This window comes from Parasteatoda tepidariorum, chromosome 3 (assembly GCF_043381705.1).
Source record: "Parasteatoda tepidariorum isolate YZ-2023 chromosome 3, CAS_Ptep_4.0, whole genome shotgun sequence".
Taxonomy (NCBI): Eukaryota; Metazoa; Arthropoda; class Arachnida; order Araneae; family Theridiidae; genus Parasteatoda; species Parasteatoda tepidariorum.
In genome coordinates, this window is record NC_092206.1 from 65403345 (window position 1) to 65427329 (window position 23985).

General features: G+C 29.8%; 1 protein-coding gene across 9 annotated transcripts in view; it reads right to left on the minus strand.

The window, feature by feature from the left end:
- The window catches only part of LOC107445688 (dual oxidase maturation factor 1), a 153288-nt gene that overhangs the window by 102678 nt on the left and 26625 nt on the right, over positions 1 to 23985 (minus strand). For all 9 annotated transcript variants that reach the window (XM_071178768.1, XM_071178765.1, XM_071178761.1 and 6 more), the window contains one exon: positions 8430 to 8487. In XM_071178768.1, the coding sequence (XP_071034869.1) occupies positions 8430 to 8487 (58 nt within the window). The remainder of the gene's footprint in view (positions 1 to 8429; positions 8488 to 23985) is intronic.

Here is a 23985-nt window from a genome sequence, read left to right on the forward strand (position 1 = left end):
CGTGGTTAGACAGGAATGATTTTATTTTATTTTAGTCTACAAAACAATGATGTAAAATACTAATAAAATGCTTAGCTTCAACTAATGCAATATTTCATGGCACTACCTTATGGAATGTCATATATAATCATACATTCCATATTATATATGATATTATATATGTCATATATAATGTCATATATAATGTCATATAGAATATGGAATGTACAGTAATTTTAAAGAGTGCATTGTTGTTAGACCATTTATTTTAGTTATTTCGTTTTTTTATTATTATTTTATTTTGTTTATTTGATTTCCAGAACATGGCAAAAATGGTAATTATAGCAGCAATGGCTCAGGGGATAGAGCGTTCGCCTTCCAATGAGGTATGCCGGGTTCGAATCCCAGAGATGACTGGTTGATACGAATTCTGCATCCGGCTTGCACCAACCACAGTGCTGACGTAAAATATCCTCAGTGGTAGATGGATCATGGGTTAGAGTCCCCCTGCCGTCAGGCTTATCGTGTGAGGTTTTAGTGGTTTTCCTCCCCATGTAACGCAAATGTGGGTTTCATCAAAAAGTCCTCCACGAAGGCGAATTTCTCTCAATCGTTGATCCAGGAGTTCCCTTGTCTTCTGGATTAGGTTCAAAATTACAAGGCTACGGAGTTGAAAATTAGTAGTCGTAAACTCAAATTTGGATTGGCTGTTCAACGACGGTTATAAAATAAAATAAAAAAAATAGTAATTACCTTCTATCGTGAGAATTTTTTTTAAATTTTATTCTGTTTCGTTCAAAATCAGGAAGTTTAAGTATGTGCTGGAAAACATTTAATATCATACAATATCATATGCTCCAAAACTCTTCAGAATTTATTTTTTCTATCCTATATAAGGAACGGGTATTCAGCCAACGGAGAATAATTTTATTTCTAAAAAAATCGCAAATTACTAAAAGACTAAAACTTGAAAATAGCATTCATTTCTTTTTGTTCAAAATCATAAATGACCTAGAAATCAGATCCATTTTTTCTGAAATTGGTCAACAAAAGCTCGCATTTTTGCTAAATAGTACCGCTATATAGCACTTTCTAGGCAGAATTTATGAAAAAGGGCGATACATTCTAAGTTTAAGCCGAACAAAAATGACAATTGCAGCTTTGAAATTCTTCCAAATTAAGACCAAAAAAAAATCAGATCAAAGTGAAATTATAGCGAGGTTTTTCACACAGGCGGCAAACGAAATATACTTTTTGTGAGAAATTATGGTAATTCAATGTTCCACGATTTGTTTGTTTCAAAAAACAAGAGTATTCACTAAATTTGAGTCAAGGACGTGATTCTCGCTTTTGAAAAGCTTAATTTCGGTTAAAGAATTCGAAAATGGGTGATTGAGCGAAACGAAGTGGTATTCACAACTGAAATAATCAAGGATAATCAAGTTTCTAAACTGTATTAGCTTAAAATAAACACTAATGTTTAGCATACTTTCAAAACGCCGCGAATAAATAAAAGCAAATAACATTATCCGTGACCTGCATACTAAGAGAAATAGTGTATTTACTTTAGAAATAAAATACTTAATGCTTATCATTTAATAGCTCTTTTTTATAAATTACAAAAGGGATCAATTCTTTTTCTATGTGCCGCAATTGATAAAGTCATTATAAATATTTGTAATTATTAATTATACTATTCGATTTAATATTAGTAATTATTTTCGATTACTGTATTGTTTTAAGATTTAAATTTGATATATGAAATATTTTTCATTGTAACGATCTGCTACGATAGGATAATAGATAAAATCTAATCACTTTTAAAATGTGCCTTACTTATTGTATTAAATTAATAATGCTAGTGGGCTGCGCCCCCTTCTCGCTAACGCTCGCCAACCCTCGAAAATTGCTACGCAATCTTATATGGTTTGCTTCGCAAACCAAGCTCGCTTCGCTCGCTACTAACTTAGGTACATTGCAAATGCACAAAATTCTACGAATTCAAAACAATCATTTAAATCCATATAACAGCTTCAAAAAAAGAAAAAAGAAATACATCTTATTAGTGAATACTAAGTCATTAAAATAAATTTGAATTCAAATAAATGACATGTAATTCGTTAAACCAATTAGAAATGTGCTATAGTATAAAGTCTTAAAGAGTAACAGCACAACTGAGACTCATTTTTCAATGAATAACTAATAACAATAATAAAGCAAATAAATTCGTGATATAAATCAAAAATCGTCAAATAAATTGGTAATATATAAATTCGTGAAAAAAAGCGCCTTCGACAAAATACTAAAATAGAGATCTATCGACAAAAACTACTCACTTCTGCCTAGCTTATTAGTATGAGATTGCCGCAGCTGATAGGGTGAATTTCGGAAGAGATCACATTTGATGGGAATGCTCTCTCTGGTTATTTCAGTTTCCGTTTTTAAAAGCGATATATGTTGAGCCACATCAGCTAGATTTGGCATGTGACATTTTTAGCGGCAATCGTTTTTCGATTTTCTAGCGTTGCCATTCGGGTAGTTGTAATAAGGCTCTTTTTTGTCGTCGTGTAAGAGAAATATATATATATATATAGATAAATTTACATAATTTCATAAATGAATATTTTTAATAAAATTTTAAAAATCGGTATTGATTCAATACATTGTTTGATACACAAATTCAATTCATGTTTATAATTATATTCATTAATCATGTTCATAATACTAAAATTTAAAAAAAATTTGAAATTCCCTTATGTAAAAATCATTTTAAAATTGATAAATCTTTCATTATTTCACACTAGTTTTTGAAACCTTCCTATTTTTAGTTAGCTATCAAAAGAATTTTAAATAGTTATTTTATGGTTTGGTGATGCATAAATCAAGATGCAGTCGACGCTCGACATGACGACCCACATGGTCAGATTGAAAACGGACGTTATAACGAGAAGTCGTTATAGCGTGAGTACATAAAAATACCGCAAATATTAACTCATAGATAAAAAAAAAATACTGCAACAATTCTAACAAAGCGATGCTTTAATAAGAATTTGGTAACTAAAAACAATTGGCAATAACACGACTTCTCTACATTAATATTAAAAAAATTTAAAACAATATTCGTAGATGCAAAATGCATTGATGAAGCTGTAGTATGCTGGTTTGGGGCTGCGATTTTCGATAAGTAACAAATTGCTGAGATGGTTTATTTTAACTCGAAAAAAAACCATGCAAGGAGACTCATAGAGAGAGTAAATACAATTTTCAAGAATAAATGTATGATTGATAAATTTGTTGTATTACTTGAAAAGAAACTTATGAATGACCATAAATTACATAGCACTTACGGTAAGAATATTGGGGGTAAATTTTTTTCTTGTTTCATTCAAAGGGGATTGAAGGTATTTTTTACATTTTTTGCGTAATAACGTAAAAAAATGGCTTAAGTAATTTCTTTGAAACTATTTGTATATAAAATTACTAAATTTTGGTGACTACATCGGAATTATAAGGCGTGATATTCGAACTTATTCCCCAAGATATTCGAACTTATTCTCCAAGATATTCGAACTTATTCTCCAAGATATTCGAACTTATTCTCCAAGATATTCGAACTTATTCTCCAAGATATTCGAACTTATTCTCCAAGATATTCGAACTTATTCTCCAAGATATTCGAACTTATTCTGCAAGATATTCGAACTTATTCTGCAAGATATTCGAACTTATTCTGCAAGATATTCGAACTTATTCTGCAAGATATTCGAACTTATTCTGCAAGATATTCGAACTTATTCTGCAAGATATGCGAACTTATACTGAAAGATATTTGAATTTAGAATGAATGCTGCGAAAAGTTCTAATTATTATTCAAAGTATTCGAATTTATATTGCAAGGTGTTCAGTGTGAACGTTCTAATGGACATTAAAATAACATTATGTCTATGGAACAGTAAAAAGTACTTTATGCATAAGTCGTTATAATTGAAAGATTACTATAATGGGGGTCTTACTAAAGAGCGTAAAAGCTCGTCCTATAATTGAATATAAAATGAATTTCTCGTTTATTACAAATAGATTACAAGAGTTTTAAAAATCATTCTAAATGCTAGAAATTTTAGAATTCTAAAACATTAACCCTTTGACTCAGATAAGTCACAGGTGACTCTTAAATATTTTTTTTCCTAAAGCTCTAAACAAGTAAAAATATACTTCGGTATTCTTTAAAAACTTTTATATTAAAGGAATTATATCTGTACTAAAATATAAAATCCGAAAATGTAGTTAGAAAATTTTTTGTTCATTCATATTCAAAAATATATCAATAATTGATTGTGTAAAGTAAAGACATTTCAATTACGAATAACTGTTTCACTCAGATCTAAATAACTGCAAATTTGAAAATTTATTGCTGGAAGTGAGCCGTGTTTGGAAGATTTTACCTTAACGGCAAAAAGGACACCGATGTTTTATGTTCTATTCATAATCATAAACTATTGAAATGCTAAATATAATATTTTTCTCTTTTCGATCTATAACTTAGGGGCCGTTCAAAAAGTACGTACATCCCGAAGGGGGGGGGGCAATTTGCTATTTTGTACGGTTTTGTACGATGAGGAGGGGAGGAGGTATTATACAAAGTACGTACATTATAAGCATACTCCAAATTTAAATTTGACTTTTTCAATTATTTTAATTTTTATGAAAAAGGGGGGTAGACTAATAAAATGTACGTAAGACCTCACGTACGGTAATGTACGAAGGGGGAGGGGGTTAAAATTTCTCCATTTTTGTGTACGTACTTTTTGAACGACCCCTTATACAAAATAATGAAAAAAACTATGAAAAATATATTTAATAAAAAATCTACGTGAAAGAGTTAATAAACTTATTGATTTAAACCTATTTTGTATACAGTATTTAAGTTGCTAATTTGTTGCCTGAAAACTATGTTCATAAATTAAACTAATTTTTTCTCTTAAATAAAAAAAGTTTTATTGAATCACGAAATGCGCTTGTGCCCCCATTTACAGGTTGAATTATGTTCGCATTTCTTATAGTTTTTGTCACTATGTTTTATTTGTTAATACTTTATTACAGTATTTTATATACTAGTAGCTGTATTAATAGTACTTCTTTTGTAAAATGTGTTTAAATGCTTAATTATTTTCAAAAATAAGGTTTTGTTACATGACTTTAACTATTTTCATTTTTGCTTTGCAAGAATAGATATTATAAATTCCAAAAATGGATACTATAAAGTGATTTTTGCTTCGTCTAAAATATAAGAAATGTTTTTGTCTTTTTTCATACTGTTTATACTGATGCTCTTTTTTTCTTAAGAACGTCAAAAATCTTAAAGTAATGATTTGAAAGATTGCTTAGTATTGCTTGATTGAAATAATTATTACAACTACATTTCATGTGGCTTAAATTCTTCGTAAAAATTCTCCGGAAGGCTTTTTCAATTTATAATTCTTGAACAATGCAGAAGTCAAACAAAATTTTATTCTTGTGTAAATTTACATTCTTATTATACTCCCGCAGATAAATATTGAAAATATTCTGCTTTAATTTGAGAGGAGAAGGATGAGCTTTGCTATCTTTTTTACTTAATTATACACAATTTTGAAGGTTTTATCTATGGAAATCGTTTTATATACATAAATTTGAAAATTAAACTGAAAAATGGTTTAAAATTTACTAAAAAATTTCATATCAGTTAAAATAAAAATTCTAAAATCTTTATTTTTAAGGACCAGTGTCCTTTTATAAAAAAAAAGATACATTACCCGATAACTACAAATTATATTAATCATTTGAGAACATATTAAATAAAATGCAAATATTGTGGAATTGTAATTTGAATACCCACAAGAAATGCATTTGCATTTAACCTGGAAAAAAATGCATTCGACTATAAGAAATAGACGGGTGGAAGGCACTTCCTTTAATGCTATGTTTTCAAATACACTCGTATACAAAGATCAAAAGATCATCAGCACAACAGGTTATACGACCAGTAGCTGCTTTGTGAGAAAACAGAACTAAATTTCAATATCCGGTTCCAACAAAAAAGAAAATTTGTTCAGATATTTCCATCCAGTAACATTTTCACACAAAAATGTTTCATCCAACTCTTTAAAAAGATTCATTCATTACAAATAGCATCGAACGAAATTAACTAAGTTCACTTTGACGTTAAAATAAACGTTGATACACTTTTGGGTAGGGCACCCAGAACTAGGTAAAGGTGTCATCAACTGACCAGACGCCACTCACCGATGGGTGACTTTGGCCAAGGAGGATGAAGCCGGAAGTCCAAACGATTTCAATGAGGGCAAACACCCCAGGCTAGTAGTAGGTCTGATTTGATTGAATATGGGCAGTTTATTGTAATTTTGTCGCTAATTGATGATTTGAATTCTCTAGATTGCATTCCTTACGGGCTTTGGCGACGAAGTGTTTTTTTTTTTACTCGTTAGTAATGCAATCGAGAATAATAATTTAGATCGAGATGGAGGGGCGTTGGCGCGAATTTGATCATCGTTTGGAGGCATTTAATAAACAACTTAGTTATGTTTGTGGCTTATGCAATGATTGAAGTAAGTTATAAACAATATCGACCTGCACTGACTGATTTTTTTTATACAATGAACAATATCTTATTAATAAAAAGCCATTGGCTATAATAAAAAAGGTAAATAAAACATAAAATAAGTAAAAAAAGTTTTAAATACACACACGAAAATAAATGGCTTTTTTTAAATTTTTAATTAATTATCTCAGCGCGAAATTGTTTTAGATATTAAAATTTTATTGTTTGACCTTCAAATAACAGAGGAATCTAATTTAATTTCTTAGGTTGCGCTAGATTTGCTGCGTTTGAAATACGCAAAATTTCAAGAGTTAATCAAATTGTTCTTATTCAGACCTTTAATAGAAAAATTAGAACGAAATATTTACAAAAAATTGAGGAAAATGTAGCTCAGTGGTCAAACAGTCAAATTTTCAAATTGTTATAATATTTTTCATTTTTATAAATATTTTTTTTTCAACATGTTAAAGTAGTCTAAAATTTGTATAAAATTAATCAAATATTTTATTTCTCTTGTTATGTAGAAGTATAGACATATTAGTACTAAGCTCTTACATTTAACTCTAGTGTAAAATGTCAGCTATATCACACATTGCAAGATCATGGGATGAAACTAATAGAATGATTGTAGAACTAAACACAAATTAAATCAACACTCGAAAATAAATATTTTAACGTTTCTTCACAAAAAAAGATCCTTAAAAAATAGTACATGAAGCAATAAAAATGCCTCTTATTAATAAAAGGTTTTTTCCCTGTAAAACAGATACTTTTTACAATAAATAGAAATACTTTTTACTTTTGAAAAATAATATTCGAATACACTTTTTGAATGCTAAAACATGACAAACACGGTTGTTTTCGCTTATCGTCACAGTTCAAAAAACATACTTTCGAATTAAGATAGAATACTGTAAAAAATTTTAAATTATCATGGAAAGTATCCGCATTTATACTGCAAAATTATTCAAATTTGAAATAAATACTGCAAAAATTTGAATTTTCTGGCAAAGTATTCTAATTTATACCACAAAATATTCTATTTTATACCACAAGATATTCGAATTCATACTGCAAGATATTCGAATTTATACTGCAAGATATTCGAATTTATACAGCAAGATATTCGAATTTAATGCGAATTTAATATGATATTCGAATGATATTCGAATTTAATAATAATGCGAATTTATACTGCAAGATATTCGTATAATAATTCGAATGATATTCGAATTTAATAATAATGCGAATTTATACTGCAAGATATTCGAATTTATACTGCAAGATATTCGAATTTATACTGCAAGATATTCGAATTTAGAGTGAATGCTGTGAAAAATTCAAATTATTATGCAAAGTATTCGAGTTTATACTGCAAAGTGCTCTAATTTATACTACAAAGCAATTAAAATATAATGCAAATGAATTTATAATATAGAGTATTCGAATCATGGAGAGTATTTGAATCCTATTGCACAGAATTTAAATTATGATGTGAAGCATAGTTCAAAATATTCAATAAAAATGAATGAGAAATTTAAAACATTTTAGAGCATTTATCCTGAAGAAACTAAATAAAAAGTAGACAATGAAAAAGTTAATTTGAAAGTTTACATGCTATTATAAATCTTATAAGTTTATAAATCTCGAAAACTAAAATTCCTTCCAGACAATAAGTTGTATAATAATTTTATATAGTATCCATATAAGTTGTATAATAATTTTATATAGTATTTATAAGTTGTATAATAATAGTAATTTAATATAGTATTCCACCATAAAATTTAGGTTATTTTAAATATGATGTGTTCCAAAACAAAAAAGCAAGAAAAAACTAAATGGTTGTACTCACATAAAATAGTGGCTCCTACGAACAGACTGGTTGTTACTGTTATTAATGTTGAACATCTCTGAAAAAAATATAAAAATTAGTATTGGAACAATTTAAAAACGTCACAAACATTTCATGAATTTTTATGAAGTACTCATAATATTTGTTTAAAAATTTTCTTTCAAAATAAAGAGTGTTTTGTTTAAAAATGATAAATTCTTTTATGTTTTTAAAATATATTAAATTTAGTCTTCAGAGTTGATTTTATATTTCTATAGCACAAAACTGCAAGCATGTTTAAGAAAAAATTAATCTTATTTTTTCCTTTTTGAAATTTTCGTGACATAGTTATAATGATATGATTTTTTTTTATTCGAGAATTTAAAAAAAATGAGTTATATTTTACTTCAACCTAGAAGGGCAGAAATATGATAAAACTGATTTTTATTTTTAAAAAAACTCGGACTTTTGCAAAACGTCCAAATCATTGCAAATTTTACTAATTTTCATTATTATTTATTTTTATTATTGCTTTCTACATATTAAACAACATTTAATAAAATAATTATGAGAATCTATTAAAATTCTGAAATTTTATTCCTTTTTTAAATTTCAAACTTCTACAAACTGTTAACACATTTTAATACTTTCTATTACTTATTACCAGAAACATACATTTCTAACAAATAATAATGAGAATCAATTAAAATTGGAGCATTTTATTTCATTTCACATTTTCCGAAGTTTGATGACTTTTAAATACATGAAATAGAAAACACTAAATAAATAACCCTAAGTCTACTTTTCGTTGAATTTTCACTATATGAACTCAAAGATATATTTTATATTCTTTGAAGTCAAATGCAAATAGCAAAATTTTATATTGCTGTTAGTTAAAGTGAACATGTTTATCATAAACATTAGCAAGAAAGTTTATACAAGAAAGAACTTGAAAGCATTAAATTTTTTAGATTTATATGATCAGTCTTATATCATTTTAAATCAAGTTCCATAATTAACACAATAGGTGTATTATAACTATTGCTTATACTAGGTATAATAATATTAAGTGTTAGAGAAGAATGTATTATTCTTTTATGTTTTCGTTCAAGAAGTCCAAATATGTGAGTTGAATTTGACAATTTTTATTACATGGGAAGTAATACAGTAAGATTTTTCCTTGTTTTTACATTTTTGAAAATTATTGTCTGCAGAAATTCGGAAATTTAAATTTCTCAGAATGGAATGCTTTTTATAATTCAAGAATTTTGTCTGTAAAGAAATTGAGTTTGAATGAAATTTAAGATAACTTATACATAAGAGAAAAAGGCTAGATTCCGTAGACCAGGCCGCCTAGGCTTGGTGTGGTTACTGCGTATGAAGGAAAAAACATTAGGGGCACAGCAGCAGAGGTTTTTGAAACACGTTTGCACTCACTTCTCCTCACAACCAATTCTGGAGTGGGGAGAAAAGTTTCTCTTTTTCATTTATTAATGGTTTGTTCTGCATTCTTTCATTATTGATAAACAGTACCGTTCTATTAACCAAGTTATTTCTTTGGGAATCCATTTATATCATCCAAGTTGATTAAATCAGCTAACACATTTTTGCATAAAAAGAATAAAAAGGCGGGAGGCAGCGTACCCAACCATACATATTGAGTTGTACAACAACCAGTTCACAGGTGACGTACTTCTTGACTATCACTTTTCTTATGCGCATGCTCTAGATCTCAGTACATATGATGCTAGGTTAATTCCGAGTACGTTGCTCAGTTTTTTTATTATTGATATAGCATATTACTCCGAGCAGTTCCTCGCGTTAGTTACTTATTCGCAAATCTGGACTTCTTTTCCTTTCTAGATTATTTGACTCAATAACGTAGAGCATAGTGGGGTGAAACCGGACAGAGGAGGGAGGCCGGATGGTTGGGTGAGACCGGGTAGTGGGTTGAGACCCTGTAACTCGATTGTGTCGAAATTAGTTTTTATTACAAGCTGAAAAAACCAGATTTTATAGGTGAAAAAATAAGACCTACTATAGTGGCGTGTTGTTGATTAATCAACGGCGTCTGTGTAGATAAGTTTGTTTTACTATGTAAACTCTCTAATATTCTTTAATAATAGCATTCGAGGAGAGGGTAAGACTGTGGGCACTACCCAGTCTTACTCCCCCCCCCCTCCTGTTTGTGCGTCTATGCTGATCTCATGAAAGCTGTAATGCAACGGTGGAAGAAAACAAATCCAATGCTGAACCAAAGTTTTACGAGCCACGGGACAAAATTTACTGCGGTCACCTTTCTCGAAGCACAAAAAGCCTTATTTTCTTTTCATATTAGGTAGAAGTTTTAAAAATCCTTTACACAGAATTGTAGTTTTTATATAGATATAAATAGCCGACTGGACATAGTAAGGGTCAGGGAACTGATCCTGCATCAGAAAGGTTTTAGGTTCGAATCCCGGGAGAGGCATGGGTGTTCTTTCATTTTCTGTACTATGTGTCCTTGCAACGGTGGCCCACCTAATATGGTGCTCCTGAAAGAGTGGCCAACAAATCTGCCGTATAAATGCCCGAATTGACGAAACGTTAACGCAGGTGGACATTGGAAATAAAAAAAATGGAGAGATAAAGAAATTTATTTTTTATTTTCTTATTCAGTAGTTTCCCGACCTTCATCCCCCCTTAAGTACGACTTTAGCTATGTACATCACACGTTATTTGCACGCATAATTTTCTTACTTATGCGTGCAATTTAAATGTAATATAGTCATATAAAATAGAAATGGCAGCTACTTTTTCGTTAAAATTCTAGTATTTCTAAATTTCCCTAACAGTTAACATGTGTGCCCGGCATTACTCCACTAGTGGGAAAAAACCGGGTGATTTGATTTTCCTAAGAAAAAAAATCATTTATGTAAAAAAAGTAGCACATCCATGACTTTTCAAGGAATGATACAACTAAACAATGACTATCAGTATTAAATCTTACAGTTTTAGGTCAAACAGTTTAACTACAATGGCCTTCAAATATTAGCTATCCGATCTTACCCAATCTTCCTCTATAAAAAATTTTATCCGTCTAACATTTTTTGTTTTACACGCAAAACAGATGATAAATTTTATTTCTTACTTAAAATATATGGTGTAACTATTCTTTAGCTCTTATGGAGCTTTACTTTATGGAGCTCTTTCTCTATCGATTGTCTACCCCGGAACTTCTTGCGCTGTTTATTTCAAATCATTTCACTCTCTCTGTTAATAATATTTCTCAATGTTAATAATTTCTAAAACTCAACAGATGGCGCTATACGCAGTAATGTAAAAGGAATAATAGTATTCAGTTTCCTCTATGGTATATAGCGGTTTTGAGGAGAACTCCTCCAGACAAAATGTCTGGGGCTGTCTGCTGCTATGGTAACAAGAGCACATTTCTAATGGGGGTTCAAAGGAGGAATGAAGGTGTCGATTGGTTTATTCACGCTGACCTGTGCCAAGAGCAAGACAAAACTATTCACCCCACACCCCTATTGTAAGTGACTCTTTCTCGTAACCATGGTACCCGCCACGACGCGAGACTGATGTCTGGAGGAGTTCTCCTGAAAACCGAATTATACTGTACCATGAATATCATTCCTTGATTTTGTTTATTAAATATACTTTTCTGAAGGCTTTAAAACCCCGAGATCATCGTATTTAGCACTCTCTATCTACCTTCATCTTGTTTAATATTCCAGGTATGAAACATTAATATAGTTTACAATTTATAGTAATTAATCAGAATGGCTAGACTTCAAATCTCACTTTAACATAAAATATTACATTTCAAACATCTGTTGGAATAAAAACAAAGACATCTTTCTTATAATCATTTTTTTCCTAAAGTGTTATAATTAGATTGACAATATCTCTTTCCTTCAATAATTTCCACAATGCAGGGTGGTTACACTGGGCAAAGCAATAATTTCATCTTACATATCATGCTTACAAAATGTACTTAATGTTATATTCATAATATAATGTTATATTAATATGTTATATATAATGTCATAATTATATGATAATATAATGCTAGATATATCATGTTACTTAAATGTTAAAAAATATATTAATGTTAATATTCGAATAACTCCTACATTTTGAGATGCTATCCTTCGGTCCAATAATGAAACTAATTAAAAATTAGTTTCATTTAATAACACAGCCTCCCTAAACAAACTTAAAGAAAATGTTATATTTATTACTATCTTTTTAACATAAAAAGTATTATTTTTCATTAAAAAAAAATTATGAATTAATATAAATATTCCTGTCTTTAGAAAATCTAGATTTTAAAACCTTTCAAACATCGTTTTACGACTAATGTGAACTTTTAAATTATTTAATTTTCTAAAAACACCAAAATAGTGACTAAATGCAAATTACGTCTTAAAATAGCGGGTAATTTACCAATTACGCATAAAAATAACTATTTTTCTTACATGGAAACTGCAGATTAGTGATGCTTGTGAAGGACATCGTCTGCGCAACTTCTTAAATTGGTTATGATTCAAGCTTTGTTGCACGTTTCCGGTAAATCAGTAATCACTGTAGCAAATCCATTCAGCATGATTCTTTTTAACTCAGCCAAAGAATAAAAGTTCGAAAAGTACATTACCAAAACAGTTACTTGGCTGCCTTTGTGGTGAATCTAATCTTATAATATAGTTTAGCAGCGAATCTAAGGGATATATCTAGCGAACCAAATGTGACCACTGAAGGGATTCAGCCGGTGCGCACGCACCGATTCTTATTTCCACTAATCAATTCTTAAAATTTCCTCAGTTTAGAAACAAAATTTAAAATATTTCAAGCTAAATGAAAAATTGACAGAGCATTTAGTTAAATTGAGTACATTTATATTAATAGTTACTTTTAATTTAGAATAAAAAAAATACCTCTTCAGGACCTTTTAAATTTGTGAAGATCAAGTTTGTGGATTCCTCATCGTTGATTCAACAAGTTATAAAGTGACAATCGTAAGTACTCGACCAAAACAGAAAATGTCTTTCATTTTTTTTATTATTATAAAAAAATAAAGGAAATAAAATTTTCGAGTGTACCGATGTGTTTCAAAAATCCAATTATCGCCTCTGGTTACAAGTTATGATTGTAATGCCCAAATATAATTTTTGATTGTTTTGTGAATTGCACAGTTTTTAAGGCATTGATATTTTAATATTAAGAAGATAAATAATAATGATAATGAATTACACTCAAACATCTCATTCAATTAAATTCAGATTGGTTTTTCCTCAAATAAGCAAGCTACTTTAAATTACTCAATAAAATTGCTTTTAAAATAGTTTTTCTATCCCTTTTCCTTTTAACTGTTTTTACAATTTAAAATTTATTTTATTTTTTAAAGCAATGCCGCAACAAGAAATAAATTAAAACTACTTTCTTTCCGCGTTCACGCTTTGATATTTAATAGCAGTATTTGCACAGTAAAATTCACTTGAAAAAGTGCAAACACTTTTAGTTCATATAAATTCCCAAAATATTACATGTTTTGAGTCATACAGATAGTTAAAAATCTAATAGATACAGTTTACATTTTGCTTTAGTTCTTTTTATGAGCTATTGAAAATAACGTTCGAAGAATTGTAGCAAAATGGCTCTTAAAATCACTGTTCTATTACATAGAAGTAAAACCTAAAATAGTTGCTTCGTATTCAAATACCATTCGGAATGAATTAATTGATTACATCGGTACTTTGAATATACTTTTTCACTTAATTTACAATATCTTAAACTACACTAAAAAGTCGGTACTGAAACTTTAATATTTTAACATTATCTTTATAAACTTGTACAAAATAATGAACAATGCTTAAGATTAAATTTGAATGAAAGACTTTAAAAAAAGCGCAATGTAGACATGCTAATCCCTTCAGAGCCGTGATTACATAAACGTAATCACGTGATTCTTCCTTCTTCATGACTGCGCTGGTGCAGCACTTCTTTCTTCGGTCTGTCGTGAGGGGGTTTCAAAGCGCTTTATAGATAATAAAATAAAAAAAATTTGGTTTTTTACAATTTAATTTATCCAAAGTTCAGACACTATTACATTTAGCGAACAACTTTTTCCTAGAACATCAATTTCGATAAATGGAAATTATTTAGTTAAGCGGAAATAGAAATAAAATATAGAATAGTTATGCGGACGGGTAAGCAAAAACATTCTGAATTTTCTAATTTATTAAAAATTTCCCATACCAGGTAAGCAGTGTCAATATTTTTAAATTATTTTTTTAACTAATGCCTTACTTTATTAAAAACTCTTAAATTCACCTAGAAAAAAAAAATTTTTTTTTTTTGGTTCATTTTGCAATTTTCTTTTCATAACTTGTCTGAAACTAAAATTTAAGGATGGCAGTTTGCAAATTTCTTAGCAAATTTTTCAATCTATAACATTGATTTCAATTATATTTTATTTTGCTCGAGAAGAAAAAGCTTAATTTTAAAGCAATTTAAATTAATAGTGAACTATTTTTTATGGAATTCGGCATCCATTTGTATTGATCAATTGACTTGATTGAACAAAAGACTATCTTTTTCCATTAAGTTAACTTGACTTTAAATCTTTAAAACAAAAGAATAAAAAAAGGGGGCAAACCAACATAATTTGATTTACACAAACATTTGACTTCGATTAAACAAATTAAAAGTACTTTGGAAAGTATATTACTGACAAATGCAACTAACTTTATACTGTTATGTAAATTTTTACAATAGTCAGTCAAAAAGATTACATTAAGAGCAATTGTAAATGATTAATAAGTTATAAAAAAAATTAATACCGCGAAACTGATAAACTTAGTTTTTTACTGATTAAAGAAAACTTTAAACATCAAAAATGTCAAGGTTAGCTACTTTTATTTCCCAAAAAGAATTTCTTTCAGAATTCCTAACTCCAATTAACAAACATTTCATTTTCTTCAGTTCTCACCCTTGAATACAATGATCGTTCTATTTATCTTTTGCAAGTGTTAAATAAGTTGAAAATTATTGCCTATTTTTGTTTCACTTCCCAAACACAACATTAACTGTAACTGACCCAGTTGCTCCTGTTTAAAACGAGTCGCTTATCAATCAATTCTACAAATTCTTCTGAAGGACGATTTTCGTAAACTAGTGAAAGCGTTTCAACGAGAAAATGATCGTTTGGTAATGGAATAGAAATTGAAGGCCAAAGCGAGCTAGCAGCACGTAAGAACATCCAGCGCTTCATTGACGAACCTTAACGGTCTCCCTTTAAAGTGAAAGGGATACCCTATTGGAGACCGACGCAATCATAACAAAGAGATTGAGTGGTCTGCTGACTTGGAATAATTTTTTCGAAGCTTTATTTAGAAACGGACGGATTAATTTATATTTCGAGACGAACGTCTGTTGAAACTATAATGTAAAAGAGTAAAATCAAATTAAATTCGAGGCGTTAAGCCGGTTTCAAGGTTTAACGCATTAAAAGTTCATTAGTAAAATCATTTTTTTTTCAATTTTCTTAAAATTGCTCAAGAGATGAGTTTGGAGAAAAACGCTTAATGGTTGTTTGAGATAAAAATAAGAAGTAGGATGGTTTAGTTCTCCTAAAAGTCTCATAATATAGGGTTAACACAATAAATAAAGGGATTTTAGAAATTGATATTTTTAATAATATTGCACGCATTGCAAACTATATACGAAATATACTACTATACGAAACAATAACTAGACGATACTATTACGAAATACTATTACTGTTCAGTACTATTACGCAAAATAAAAGAACATGCCATTTTTTCCATTTATAACTGTTCGATGCGTAACTCTTTCGTTACATGACAAACATCTAATCTATAATCAAGCTCATTCTACAATTTGTAACTTCAGTTTTAAATTTTGTAGTTTTATTGAAAGTGAGGGTGATACAAAAGTGGTTTACTCTTAATCACATGGCCATCAAGCTCCCCAGATATGAGATTTCATTCCTGCAAATTTTGCGATTTTTACGAACGATATTTTCTACACAAAATATTGTTGTAGCCGTTTTTGGTGTTGAGACAAACTAAAAAAATTTTACAGAGCATGTTTATTTTTTTTTTCACTGTTACAGTTTTATTTACTCATTTCTGTTTGTTCATATGTTTACTGAAAACACTTATTTTCATGCGCATTAGTAATGATTTCATGCGCATTAGTAATGATAGTCATGCGCAATTTAATGATTTCATCGCCAAAACATTTTGTTTAAAAAAATAAGCACTTTTTTAATAATACAATCGCGAATCTAATTATTTCAAACAATTATTATTTTGTCAATTTTATGTAATTTTATCACGATAACTACAGTGGGAAGTAAACTAAATACTAATGTGTTTAGTTTACCCAATACCTCCTAGAAAAGAGAAGGCCTTAGCACGGGTTACCATAAACAAGAAATTTGATCCTTGAGTAGTCCAAACGTAATGACATCTTTCTTCTTTTTCCTCGACTGCGCTGTTTATGTTCGCTACATCGGACTACTGAATTGATCCGTGCTGAGGCCTTCGTTCTTCTAGGAGGTGTTGGTTTACCTCGCCACGAAAAATAGTGGTAACTATACACGAAAATGTTTTACTGTGTAATGGTAGCCATCTTCATATTTTAATAGATTATTTAGGGTTGAAAAGTTTAATTTAAAATTATTTTATCACCACATCAGAAAAGAATTCATGAAAAAAACTGAAAATTATGACTCATGAATGCAAAAGCTCGGAAAAGTCTTAAAAAATGCTAATAACTTTGATGCTCTTACTCTGCTTTTCAACTACCATTATGGGAAATATATAATAAAAGTCGTAAATAAAGTCGCTGCTAAGTAATTTCTTTGCATAGTGTTATATCATGTTTTAATACACTTTCCATAAATTACTGAAGTTACGATACTTCATAAGACTCAAATACCAAAAACGCTGCAAGAATTTAATGAATTTGTGCTGGATTAAAAACAACTGACAGTGTGCAACTTTCACAATGTGTGAAAGGAATTTAATAACTTTTTTTGCACACTTTACATTAAATCTTATAACAAATTAAACTATCAGTTTGAAAAACTGTAATAAGTATCTGCTGCACCCATTACTAAATGACAATTAATAAATTTAGAACGGTAATAGGTGACTACGCCGTTTCGTTACTAGATTAACAATCTACTGACAATTAAACTATTGACAATAATCTACTGGCGATAAACAATTTACTGACAATAATCAACTGGAAATTAACAATCTACTGACAATTAGCAATCTAATGACAACTACTGACAATTAACAATCTAATGAAGATAACCAAAGTCGCTGAAATTAGCATTTTCAAAAAGCAAAAACGATTTATGAATGATGCAAATGCACGCGAATTCGGTGCAAGCATCTCAATTATAGATATTGAGATTTAATTATACCCTTTAAAATGTATATGAATGTTCAATATGATGCTAACTTGCGTTATTTTGCACAATTGTTTTGTGTTGTCCAACACCGAATTTTAAGAACAGATACATCACAGTTTTTGCAGTGTAAGGCGATTTAATTGATTTGCAAAAACTGTACAAACTACATTTAAAACTTTTTCAATCGTTAGTAAATTTAAGAATAAAAATTATTAAATAATTATGAAAAATATATTTTATATGATTGGATAAATAATTTTAAAAGGTTTAAACATATTTTTAAATTGCTTTATTAGTTCTGGAGATATTGCGAAATACACAAAAAGCTAAATTTACATTAAGGCACCCGAAATTTCAATTGCTCACCTGCGTTAACTATGGGAACCATGTTTTTCAGATTGTGGCTAACCTTCATATTTCGAAAATACTATATCCAAATAATTGTAGAAAAAAATTTGCGTTTAATAAGTGAAAGTACATTTTTGTGTCTGATTACAAAATTAGAAATATTTTTTGCACAAATTAATTTGCAAATTTAAAGCTAGGCGCTCGAAATAAAAAGATTAATCCGACCATTAGATCAAGGGTTATTCAAGGTGATTCATTTTTTTCCACATTGCACATATCTGTATGAAGCACATATCTGTATGTCTGAGATGTATCAAATTTAACAATCCATAATTTTTTATCGGGTAAATTAGGTTACCAATTTTCTCTTTTTTGAAAGTTATGCGAATAAAAGTTTGCAATTTTTTTGTATTTACCATAAGAAATATTTATTTAAATACTAACGCAGAATCCTCACGATTTGATTTAAAACTGGTATTCTTAGAAAAAATGTAATACTTACAAAGATGTAATGTCGATGAAAACATCTAATATTACTCAGTGCAGTCACATTAATGTGACCACCACCACCTTAGATCAAAAATTATTGATAAGTGTTCTTTAAAAAATTAAAAAAATGTAAAAAATTATTAAAAAAATCTTTTTGCGTAATGTGCATCCCTTTTTTGCTGTGAAATCTAAAAACTTTTTATTAAAAATCATGAAACTATACTTTACGACAACTTGATTTACACTAGCACTTTATTTACACTCGATTGACATACAGACGACTAGTTTTAAGCTTACAAATACTGTGAAAATATAACTATTTCCGTGAGAAAGAAATATATGCTAAAAGGAAGTTTTTACATTCCTAGCAATAATAAAGTTTATAGCAAAATACATTTGTACTTACATTGCCTATTTCTTAAACAAAAACGAATTTTTACGCTAGTTTATAACAGATTAATAAAATGCAAAACGAGGTATAAAGTTTAACAGCTTCTAAAATGATTCTACCTTGTGATGCTTCTTTCAAAGAAATGTTTTTGTTTTTTTATTAGGAATAGCAAAGAAGCTTCAGAGGGGAGGGAGAACATCACTTTTATGTAATGTGTTCTAGAACTTTTGCAATAAATCTTCAAACAATTGGAGATTTCGTGAAGAGGAAAATAAGATCTTGGAACGATATTTGTAGTTATCGTGAACTCCTTTGGTGCTTCGTGACAATTTCAACCTCGTCGAATATTCATAGATTTATTTAATTTCGGGAAGCGCCCCAGACGCAGCGAAAGTGAACAAAAAACTTGCTAGTATTTCGTCTTTCACAGCAAGGGGGGAAAAAAGAAAAAATTACTAGCGTGTGAAAAAGAAAAAAAATTCAGACATGTAAAATTATGCAGAATAAGAAGTATACCTAGTATAATACAGAGGTAGGAATTAAGTTATTGGTCCAAAAGATCAGTAACTCAAAAGACGCATCTAGTCTGTTCATATTTTCATTTTTTTCAGTATAGAAGTCACTATTAGATTTTCTTTTTAAGAAAAATAATAAAGGGAATATGTATGAAATTTACAATCTTTACAATACAAAGAATATGTAAAGTACACAATTTTGGTGAAATTACTAGTGACCAAAACGGAAAATTCAACAACCAAGCAACCAAAACAGCATGCCATCCCTATATATCAATTACCGATCAGGGGGGCATTTAATTCCTTTTTGGGTGATTCAAGTCAGATTTCTTGTTGATTTTTCGAGTGACAATCTTCAAAAATTCATTAAAAATCCTATTTGTAACGTAACGCATGAGTAATATTCTCTTCGATAAATTTTTAAACAAATAATTGAAAATTGAAGTTATTGAACTCACGTTTTTGAAAATATTGCTTTTCGTCAATGCAATAAGAGCTGCACCCTTTCTTTAACATAAATTTTAAATTCTGCTTATTGGACTTAGTTCTCAAATAAACATGTTAAACATATTTTTGAAATTTAATCTTTTTTCTTCAAATAAGAAAGAGAGAAAGCTATCTTATTGCAAAAATAATTTTACCTCAAAAATTGATGGGAAAAGATTACATAATATCTGATCGTTGAAAAAGATCACAATCAAATAATATAAACAATAGTAGGAGGGTGGACCAGCCCAAAAAAGTCACGGAATCAATAAGCTGGTGCTTTAGTGTGTTTTATAACGGCTTTGTATATGTTTAAGTATATTTTTATATTAAAGCTTAAAAATGTGAATACTGAAAACTGTGAACATTTTCCAGAATTTTAATCTGTCTTTCGTCCGTAAAATATATATTAAAAACTAGCTAATAATTATTAGAAACTAGCACCGTCATGAAATAAAAATTAGAAATAATGATTCTGTAATCGAGACCAATAAAATCAGGAAAGGAAAACAAATAAAATCTTGAGAGATAACAGAAAAAAGATCATATAATACTGAGATGTATGAAGCAATTTTAGGAGAATCTTAGGGTTAGAAAAGCCAAGAACCTGAGTTTAGACAGTCAATGAGAGGGTGGTATAAATAAAAGCTATAAAGCTTCCTTTTAAATTTCTATCAAATTCCGTCATTAAATTTTAAAAAAAATATTTTTATAGTATTGTCCTAGATATTTCTCCAAACAACTAGAAAGAGTTATCGATGTGTAGGAAAAAATCTGTTTTCTACCTTTCTGAAATAATTATTAAAAGTATGATTCTATCCTCCAAACCAATAAAATCATGTAAGTAAAATAAATAATATCTTGAAAGATATTAACAGAAAAAAGATGGTATAAAACTGAGATATATGGACCGATTTGAGGAGAATCTTAGGAAGAATTGGAAAAAGACAGTCTGTGAGATTGTGAGGGAAACTCTTTGGTAAAGAAAGCGAGGGCCCACAAAAGGCTGTAGCGCTTGTTTAAATGCGGAAGAAGCAATGATTCTTCCCTCCAGACTTATACCAAATTCCTTCATTGAATATATCATTAATTGCATCTCCGAAACAACTACAGTTAATATATTACATAAAAAAATCATTTCATTTAATCGAAAAAGAACAAAAATCGAATAAGATCAATGATACTAACTTCCTTAAATGTAAGAGTTTTTGATCCATTATAAACCACAAAAGAAACACATAAATGAAACTTTATATCAGCTGCTACACAAATAAAGTAAACAAAAACAATAAAAATCTATGATTTCAATAACATGGCAAACTTTGACGTTTCATTTATTTAAAGCCAATTGATATTGACTGAATAAGCAAAAATCAGAACAATTATATCATAACGTTATTGTGGTTCTTTCGTAACTGTCGAGTGCTCAATTTAATGCCCATCGCATTTTGTATTACATTTTTGTTTTTTTAAAACAGCCCAGATAACGGTGGTCGAAGGGTTATTAGTGTTCATTGGAGCGTGAATTTGCCAAGGATTTCTTTCTTTATGGATGATGAAAAAGTTTCGCCCAAAGGGTTGAAATGATCGGCAGAGAAAATTATGCAGTTTGAACTCTTTGATGTATATATTTATGAAGTATATTAATGGGAATTTTGGAATTCTCATTTTCGAAAAAAAATCTCATTAGCGATAGGTCATTTGTTGCTGTGTCACTCAATAAAAGGCAGGTAGGAATCAAAATAAAGATCTATTTCCAAATATGGACATATTTCTTTATAGAATTTGGCTGTTTTATTTATTAAAAAAAACATTTGAGTATAGAGACACAAAGAAATGAGTTGGATGGAGAATACAAATTACTGTAGAAAGAGCTAGAATTGACTATAATGTGTTAAACTTAATTGATGTATACTGTATTGAGATGTCATGTCTCACAAGATTCATATAAGATTTCAGTATCATAAACTGCAACTTTTATACTGCATGGTATCATAAACTGCAAATTACGCATATTTTTAAAAGGTTATAGCGAAAAAAATTTTTATACAAAATGGTGAAAAATTGTATAAAAAACCTTTAATATGATTCAACAAGGGCAAAAGTAACTCGTTTAGTTTTCGATTATCTATCAGTAAATCTGAAAATAGTTATAGCATATTTTCTAAATTCTGGCTAATGATAAAATAAAACTTTTTTTTTTTAAATTTGTTCAAAAGATTTAACGAATTTATGTTTTGGTTCTGTAAAACATACAGAATTACAACAAAGATGCAAGAGCAGCGATGGCTCAGGGCATGGAGCGTTCGCCTTCCAATGAGGTGAACCGGGTTCGAATTCCAGCAATGGCTTTTCGATACGAATCTGCATCCGGCTAGCATCGACCACAGTGCTGACGTGAATTATCCTCAGTGATAGACTGATCATGGGTTAGAATCTCTTTGCCTTCAGGCTAAACGGGGGAGTTTCTGGTGGTCTTCCTCTCTATGTAACGCAAATGCTGGTTAGTTCCATCAAAAAGTCTTCCACAAAGGCAATTTCTCCCAATAATAGATCTAAGAGTTCTCTTGTCTTCTGGATTGGGTTCAAAATTTGAACAGTAGTAATGAAAACAAAATTTGAACATTAGTGAAATACAAATTTGAACATTAGTAATCGTAGACTCGGAAATTGGGTCGGGTGTTCAACGACTGTTATAAAATAAAAAAATAATAACAAAGAGGCGAAGAGTCACTGTGGCTCCGGGGATGGAACATCCTTATCCCAATGAGGTGCCCCAGGTTCGAGTCCCAGCGATAGCTGCTCGATGCGTGTTCTGTCCCCGGCTCTCACCTATAGCAGTACTAACTTGAAATATTCACAGTGGTAGATGGATCGTGGGTTAGAATCCCCCTGCCGTTGGGCTAACTGTAGGAGGTTTTCGAGATTTTCCTCTAAATGTAACACAACTGCTGGCTCAGTGTTTTCACTACAGCGCGAGAACGCGAGAATTTCGCATATTTTTTTTTTCTTTCTCGCATTAAAAAATTATTACCGCGAGAAATTTGCGCATTCTATATATCAATTTCAAAAGCCGCGAATTTCTCGCATTTTGGAAAAAGCTTCGAATTACGCCAATTAGAATAAAATCCATTTCACTTTTCTTCCTGGATCTTTCATTATTTTCAACATTTGCCCCATTATCTAGATTCCCTATTTACCAGTATTGTTCAGAACTTTTTCGAATAACAGAACACAACCCCTCCGAACCACGGAAACCCTTTCAGAACACATTTCTCTGCAACCACGTGTTTATCGCAGGTAAGGTTTTTTCATGTAAGACGTTCAAATTTTTTATGCACTAATGTAAGATGGACAAATACCTAGTAAAGACAAAATCTTCTATGATGATGCAGCAAGAATATTCAATGCTTTAAAAAATAGAAGACTTAAAAATGTATTATAATGAAAGAATTTTTTTTTCAAGTCCATTTTAGAAATCTGACTTAACTTTCTGAAATCTCACCCTGTTTTTGAGAAAGGGTGAGAAATTCTCACCCATTTTTTTCTATGATGCTGCTAGTTTCATCAAAAAATCCTCCTTGAAGGCTAGTTTGTCTCGATGCTCAATCCAGCAATTTAATTGTCTTCTAGGTTGGATTCAAAATGAAGACTAAGGAGTTGAACATTGATAGTTGTAAATTTAGAATTGGGTCAGTTGTTCAGCGCCGGTTATAAAATAATACAAAGATACAAAAATGGAAAATAAAAAAAAATTGACTACCTCTGTCTTAACAATGTACAAAAAATACATTATCAAAAACTATATACTTAATCTAATGAATTATATATCAAAAATAGTACAATGCGAAATTGTCTTATACTATATTGCAACCTAGCAGTGTCAATTTAATGAAAATG